Genomic DNA, 8403 nt, shown 5'->3' with positions numbered 1-8403 from the left:
GGGTATAAACTCATTAACTGCCGAACCACTTGACATAGGCGGCCAAAACTTTCCACACATGTTTCTAATGTCAAAGCAAATATAGAAATCCAACATGGGGACCCTGGGTCCAAGTTTTGATATAGCCCCCATATAACCGTATCTCCCGATTTAAGGACATTTTTATCTATTAGCCAATTTGATTAGCTGGAATTTGGCTTAGAGAGTTCTCTATGAGTACCAATTGTTTGCTCTGGTCAACTTTTTCTGTCCTATATAGCGGTCCTGATTTTGGGTATTTATATATATTTATAAACTCTTTTACAGCCGAACTATTTGACGTGTGTTTTGAAGACCCCTTTTCCCATACAGGAAATAATATTGATTTTAAACCATGTGTGTCAAAAACCACATTTTGCATGAATATTTTGTGCAAAAAAAATCTCACTATGCCAAATTACAACCAATTTGATCGTAAAAGTACCTTAAATCGGTAGGTACGGTTATATGGGGGCTATATCAAAACTTGGACCCAGGGGCCCCATTTTGGATTTCAATATTTGTATTGATATAAAAACCATCTGAGCCAAATTTTGGCCGCCTATGTCAAGTGGTTCGGCAGTTAATGAGTTTATACCCAATTTTTGGGTAAATACTCAAAATAGGGGTACCTTTGTATGGGGGCTACCAGAAAACGTGGACCTACATACATAAAATTTTGCATGGACATTTTGTACCCAAAAAGAGAACTCTGTGCTAAATTACAGCCAATTTGGTTGTAAAATGTGTCTAATAGGCAAAAAATACCTTAAATCGGGAGATACGGTTATATGGGGGCTATATCAAAACTTGGGCCCAGAGTCCCCATGTTGGATTTCTATATTTGTTTTGTCATTAGAAACATGTGTGCAAAATTTTGGCCGCCTATGTCAAGTGGTTCGGCAGTTAATGAGTTTATACCCAATTTTTGGGTAAATACTCAAAATAGGGGTACCTTTGTATGGGGGCTACCAGTAAACGTGGACCTACATACATAAAATTTTGCATGGACATTTGGTACCCAAAAAGAGCACTCTGTGCCAAATTACAGCCAATTTGGTTGTAAAATGTGTTTAATAAACAAAAAATACCTTAAATCGGGAGATATGGTTATATGGGGGCTATATCAAAACTTGGACCCAGGGACCCCATGTTGGATTTCTATATTTGCTTTGTAATTAGAAACATGTGTGCAAAATTTTGGCCGCCTACGTCAAGTGGTTCGGCAGTTAATGAGTTTATACCCAATTTTTGGGTAAAAACTCGGGTATTTACCCAAGTATTTACCCACGTCTTTAAAGTATCGTAAAACTATCCATTCTAAATCGATTTGATAACAGAAACCCGGAAATAGGGTGCAAGATGTTGTATTACCGAGTCAATATAGTAAATACCCAAATAAATACCCGCAAATGGGTATTTACCCGGTATTTACCCACCCCTTGGGTATTTACCCGGTAAATACCATCTCTAGAAATGCCGACAAGTTTCTTATCAAGTTATACGATTTCTCGCAGGGAAATTTAATTAAATGCTATTGACACTTTACTAAGAAATGTAATCTATTACATGTTCCGAAAAGTATACACACCACACACGCACTTACGAAAACGAACAGACAAACCTCAGTTTAAGGCTGTGATATTTATTTCAGATTTTGAAATAATAAGCATAAAATTATTTTTTATTTTTGTTTATCCAAAAGTGAATTCAGTAGAGCAAAATAGGACATTGCTGTGGAGAGAATCTGCAAGGCAAACAACTTGAAATAATATAAAATAATTAAATTGTTTTCAAAATCTCCTTACCGTTGTAAAAGTACCCAATGACGACACGGTAAATTTCATTGCAGTCAATTGTAGAGGACGTTGACTACGCATAATCATAAATTGTAATTTTCGTTGAAATTCGCGATTAGCTGGATAATATTCTATGTGCTTCCATGATGGCATCTTTGAATTTAGTGTATCCAACTCGATGTAGTCCTCATTTTGTAGCAACGCTGAGTGTTGAGATATTTTTCCACCTTCCCAGTTGCAGGTGTATAAATAATTTACTGTATCTAAGGACTGGAAGGGTGTTTGTTATAAATTAATAATTATACGTTTTTATATGAAGAATATTACCCTTGTTATAAGTATCGTACCAAGTTGGCACATAACATACAATTGTCCGGTCATCGAAAAGAAGAACAGAGAGAAACGCAAAAAGTCACTCAGCGAATTACGACCAGCCTTTATAAAGTTGCATGCATATATTAAAATGAGAGAAAGAAGAAAAATTTATAATTGTTCATTTATATTTCATGAAATAAGAAATTAAACCAGTAAGGAAAGGAGTAAAGTCGGACGGCCCGATTTTCTCAAAACTTCGCAGACATAATTCCGGGCTCAATTCCGTACGTTATACTAAATTTCGTGCAAATCGAAAGATATATAGGTACTTTGGTACACCATTTACCTAAAATCGTGCGAAACTATATATATATATTTGTAAATCTAGACCGATTTTCACAAAACTATTCACACGTCATTCTAAACCTAATTCAATATGCTATACCAAAATTCGTGCAAATCAAATGATTTTCAGGGACTTTGGTGCACCATTTATCTAAAATCGGGCGAAACTATATGGGAGCTATATCTAAATCTGAACCGATTTCCACGAAACTTAGGACACATCATTCTAGACCTAATTCAGTAGGCTATACCAACTTTCGTGCAAATCGAAAGATATATAGGGACTTTGGTGCACCATTTATCTAAAATCGGGCGAAACTATATAGGAGCTATATCTAAATCTGAACCGACCTAATTCAGTAGGCTATGCCAAATTTCGCGCAAATCGATGGATATATAGGGACTTTGGTACACTATTTACCTAAAATCGAGCGAAACTATATATGGGAGCTATATCTAAATCTGAACCGATTTTCACGAAACTTAGCACACGTTATTCTAGACTTAATTCAATACGCTATGCCAAAATTCGTGTAAATCAAATGATTTTCAGGAACTTTGGTGCACCATTTACCTAAACTCGGGCGAAACTATATATGGGAGCTATATGTAAATCTGAACCGAATTTCAAGAAATTTTACACACATCATTCTAGACCTAATTCATTAAGCTATACCAAATTTCGTGCAAATCGAAAGATATTTAGGGACTTTGGTACCCCATTTAGCTTAAATCGGACGAAAATATATATGGGAGCTATATCTAAATCTGGACCGATTTTACCCAATTTCAATAGGGTTCGTCCTTGGGCCGAACAAGTGAGCTGTGCCAAATTTCATCCAATTCGGATCATAAATGCGACCTGTACTTTGTTTACAATTTAACATGGACAGACGGACAGACGGACGGACAGGCATAAATCTACTTAAAAAGTGATTCTATGCATATCCTCAAAAGGAACCATGGGTCTATCTCGATTATTTTTGCCTGTTAGAAACATATGCACAAAGACATAATACCCTTTACCACAGTGTGGTGAAGGGTATAAATATGTGAACTACATAGATATTAGAACTAACTTAAAACAACTTATACACATACCAATCTGGAATCTATTAAAGAATACATGTCAATCGGACAATCTTAGGTTCTTTGGTGCATCATTTACATAAAATCGGACAAACATATTATGGAAGCTATATCTTAATCTGAACAGATTAAAAAAAAACAACCTTAACAAACATCATTCATGATTCAATTGCATTCGCTATGCAAACTTTCGTATAAATCAATCTGGGCTCATTGATGCACCATTTACCTAAAATCAGACGAAACTATACATGGGAGTCATATATAAATCTGAACCGATTTTCTCAAATTTCAATCGGGTTCGCCCTTGGGGCAAATATGTTAACTGTGCCAAATTTCATCTCATTCTGATAATAAATTTGACCTGTAATTGGTTTAGATAGATGAAAGAACATACATACATCGACTCAGAAAGCGATGAATATTCTCAAAAGGAAACATGTGTCTATATCGTTTCTTTATGCATGTTACAAGCATATACACAAATACATAATAGCCATAGCCACAGTGTGATGAAGGGTATACTTATTTTATTCCAAAGAGTACAATGGTTCGTATACGTAATAAGCAATATTCCGTACGCTGAATTGACATTAGTTATACGCACGAGAGGTATTAATCAAAGCCAGCTAAATGGTTTGCAATCATCTATTTAAGGACTATTTTATTTGTTTGATTTAGAACCAAAGATTATTACATATTTTTTGTCAAGGATCTGAAATAGTATTTCTCCCCTTACAGGTCGAAAGTTCAATAGCATTCGTTGGGTAGCTGTGAAGCACAGAAGCACTGTCGAACAAGCAGCGGATTTTGGGGGAGAGTCTCAGAGGAAATTAAATTCTAAATTTAATTATAATGAATGTGGCATTATTATTATTTCTTTTTTTTAATTTCCTAAGATTTAACAAATTGTAACCTCCCCAATGACCTCGACCACTGCAAATGTACCACTGGACTTTTCTCTTATCTCTCCCAACCCTACTATGCTCGATAACATTAACGCAATTCTGAAGAGCCATACGGACGATCTAATTCCTTCCGTCTCTGTTGGGAAAATATCCCAACCCATTTCTTGGATGACTCACACTTGACGAACGAGGAAGACGCAATGGCTACAACTGTGATCAACACAACGTTAATTAAATTAGCTCCTCTAAATCAAGGTGAGTGTCAAATGTGAAGGGAGAGGATATGGTTCTCTGTGAGGGTGGAAGTCTCAGTTCCATGGCGGGCAGTGGCAATTCGAGACTTCCGAGGCGATGCTAGTGTAGAGGAACTTCCTATTGAAGCAATAGATGCAACCACCAATGCAAACAGATCTATGAACCACCGGCAAACATGCCTACCAGAGAGCGGTTAACTTTTGAAACCTGTTCATCGAACAGGAAAGGTGACTTTATTACCGACTAATGTCAAAGGCGATGGGAAGTCGCAATTCGAGACTTCCGAGTCACATAGCAGTTTAAAGCAATGCTAGTGTTGATGCTTCCGACAAAGAATTCCTTCATTTTTAAAGGGACAACGTCAAATGTATTTGAAAGTTCTCACAGCACTATTCTAATGACATTGAGAGGCACCTTTGGTCTGAATGTGGATCCAGTTAGCCCTTCAACGGAGTAGAAACTGCGAGTAGCCTGGGTGCAGAGAGAGACCACCATCTACCATTGCGAAAGAAGGTATGCGGAAGTTGAAACTCAGGGAACCACACCTCGAACACACCCAGTGACTGTGATGAATGAGCAGCAATCTGCTGCAATTTCGAATAAAGGGTTTCTGCTGCTGCTCAATCCGGAGCTCTCGGAGAACTACGAGTGACAATCACTGATCGAGCTGATCCCGATGTGTGAATCAGTGATAATCATTTGCTATCAGGCGATAGGTATCTGAAGCAATTCAATGTCAAAGTCATTAATCCTTTCAGTGTTTTTGTCGAATATATTCGACATTTAAAAATTCAATCTTTCTTTGCGATTTTTAGGTTATCCTATGTACCGTTACCATTGATGTTTTGTTTTTGCGGAAAAACAGACGAAACTGTATATGGCGAAGATGTATATGGGAGCTATATCTAAATCTGAATCGATTTTCACGAAACTTTGCACACATCATTGTAGACTTAATTCAGTACGCTATGCCAAAATTCGTGGAAATCAAATGATTTTCAGGGACTTTGGTGCACCATTTACCTAAAATCGGACGAAGATATATATGGGAGCTATATCTAAATCTGAACCGATTTTCACGAAACTTTGCACACATCATTGTAGACTTAATTCAGTACGCTATGCCAAAATTCGTGCAAATCCAATGATTTTCAGGGACTTTGGTGCACCATTTACCTAAAATCTGACGAAGATATATATGGGAGCTATATCTAAATCTGAACCGATTTTCACGAAACTTTGCACACATGATTGTAGACTTAATTCAGTACGCTATGCCAAAATTCATGCAAATCAAAAGATTTCCAGGGATTTTAGTTTACTATTTACCTAAAATCGGGCGAAACTATATATGGGAGCTGTATCTAAATCAGAATCGATTTTCACGAAACTTTGCACACATCATTCTAGACCTAATTCAATAGGCTGTACCAAATTTCTTTCAAATCGAAAGATATATACGGACTTTGGTAGAACATTTACCTAAAATCGGGCGAAACTATATATGGGAGATAGATCTAAATATGAACCGATTTTCACGAAACTTGGCACACATCATTTTAGACCTAATTCAGTACGCTATACCAAATGTCGTGCAAATCGAAAGATATATAGGGACCATTTACATTAAATCGAACGAAACTATATATGGGAGCTATATCTAAATCTGAACCGATTTTCTCCAATTTCAATAGGGTTCGTCCTTGGGCAAAATAAGTGGCATGTGCCAAATTTCATCCAAATCGGATCGTAAATGCGACCGGTACTTTGTTTACAAAAATACATGGAAACATTGCACATATATGATGCAGACTTTAGGGAAATTTGCCATAAAAAATTGATTCGATTTTGTATTTTTGGTACCGGAGACTAAAAGTACTCTGTGATATCACTGGAAAACATTGTTCGCATAGGTTCATTTATGTTTAATGTACCCTATATAAAAATCTCATTCATTTTTCATTTCATCGGAGTTCTAAACCACGTGGGGATGCAACTTTCATATCTAGTAACTGTCAGTGTACCTATGCTGGAGGGTATCCAAAGTTCGTCTCGGCGGAAATTAACGCCACATATACAAATCGTGTATTTAGGTCCGATTCCATGTCAATGTTCATTTAAGGAAGTTATATTTGTTCTATCGACAAGTTATTATGTATATCAGTCGCTTATTTTGAAAGAGTTTAAGTCAATTTTTTCTTATATTGAGATATTTAAAGGTTTGGGTTTGAAAACACTTTACGTGGTATAAATTATGTTTGCGGTTTTGTACCCTTAAAACATCATAAAACATGTAACGTATTATGTTGTGTAAACTTTTCTAGAAAACCAAGTTCTGCATCGCAACCTAAAATAGACTTAGACAAAATAAACGATTCAAATGATTAGCTCTTGTATGTAGAAGGATATCCTATAGTTGGTTCCGCCCGACTTTTTTACTTTCATTTCTCCATTTGTAGTGTAGGCTTTAAAAAGTACTGCCCATTAGGAGAAGACAACACTTTCGTCGGAGTATCATATATATCTTAATACTCACCACCACAAACTGAAACATATTAGAACATATTTGAAATGTCGATGTCATAATGTTTACCATTAATTGAAATGAAAACATATTTTCCAGTTCCATACAAAACCTAGAATGTAAAAAATAAATAAAGTATTTTTAACACTACCCCAAATATTTACAATTCAACGAACCTTATAAGTTTAGCATGGGTATTGGATAATTCATGCAACCTTTTGACATATAAAGAATGCAAAAAATCCAAATTATTTCCAATCGATGACGAAGATCCATTTATATTCAAGCATTCTGCATGGCAATCGGGTATTAAACGTACAATATTGCCGTGTAAAATTTCAAATTGGCCACAAAGGAAACTTATAAATATGGCTAAGATGGCATCGGTGGCATAAAACAGGGTAACGGTAATTGCTCCAGTGTAAAACGAAGCTATATAGGTTAGGATATAATTTAAAGGTTTTTGAGGATCATAGGGAAACATCATGGGATATGGTAATGTTTTATCGCGGGAATTTAGCGTCTGTCCGTTGGTTATGAGCATTACAATAGGCAGGGCACAATAGATTACCAATACGGCCCACAAAGCAATTGAAAGATAAAATGTTGGCACCGTTCGCCTAATGCAGCGCTCAAATATTTTCGGATGTATTTCTCTGTAAGAACACAATCACCAATTTCAGTTAGTCAGAATTTCCATCTTATTTAAAAACCTTACTTATTTATCCAAATTTTCTCAACAAACATCTGCACGACACCTTTAAATTTCGCCATATTGTAGCGGATGTAGATCATGCGAATGAACACGGTTATACCAATTGTAGATGTGCTAATGGCTTCAACAACTTTTGTGACATCTGAAAAATTGTTAATTATATACACCCAACCGGCAGAAACGATGAAAAATAAACACACGGCACCGAAGATGAACCAAACTTCATAAAATCTTTTTAAAACTTTATTGCCAAAGTCATTCAAGGTGTTGCCCTCTTCCAATGGCCAACAACCGTTTATCATTAAGAAGGTGCGAACTTTAAGAGGTAGCACAAAATTTGCATCATGCACACAGCGAGGCCTGTACAACAAACCCATTTTATTTAACTAACAGAATGATGGCTCCGCAACATTTCACACTGATTGCGAGTTGTTG

The 8403-nt window shown here is 36.2% G+C and overlaps 1 protein-coding gene across 1 annotated transcript; it reads right to left on the bottom strand.

Moving 5' to 3' along the window:
• Positions 1-1702: 1702 nt before the first annotated feature.
• On the bottom strand, positions 1703-8027 carry LOC133331055 (odorant receptor 13a-like). The gene is made up of 6 exons (XM_061539459.1): positions 7972-8027; positions 7430-7909; positions 7266-7365; positions 2145-2252; positions 1827-2087; positions 1703-1765 (listed from the first exon to the last, which is right to left on the bottom strand). Exons 1-6 carry the CDS (start codon positions 8025-8027, stop codon positions 1703-1705), a joined length of 1068 nt encoding a protein of 355 aa, XP_061395443.1.
• Positions 8028-8403: the final 376 nt, after the last annotated feature.

Source organism: Musca vetustissima, unplaced genomic scaffold (genome assembly GCF_032173495.1).
Source record: "Musca vetustissima isolate MV318-11 ecotype Yass unplaced genomic scaffold, APGP_CSIRO_Mvet_v1 utg43533, whole genome shotgun sequence".
Lineage (NCBI taxonomy): Eukaryota > Metazoa > Arthropoda > Insecta > Diptera > Muscidae > Musca > Musca vetustissima.
This window is presented reverse-complemented; position numbering and strand designations above follow the sequence as displayed.

What these genes read in the sequence shown, in the direction of transcription:
- LOC133331055 (XM_061539459.1), bottom strand. Translation starts at nt 8,027, where the DNA reads ATGGCGAAATTTAAAGGTGTCGTGCAGATGTTTGTTGAGAAAATTTGG. An exon ending in ATATGTTTCAGTTTGTGGTG is followed by an intron (nt 2,253 to 7,265) that starts GTGAGTATTAAG and finishes AACTTTATAAAG; the next exon opens with GCTGGTCGTAATTCGCTGAG. An exon ending in GTACGATACTTATAACAAGG is followed by an intron (nt 2,088 to 2,144) that starts GTAATATTCTTC and finishes ACACCCTTCCAG; the next exon opens with TCCTTAGATACAGTAAATTA.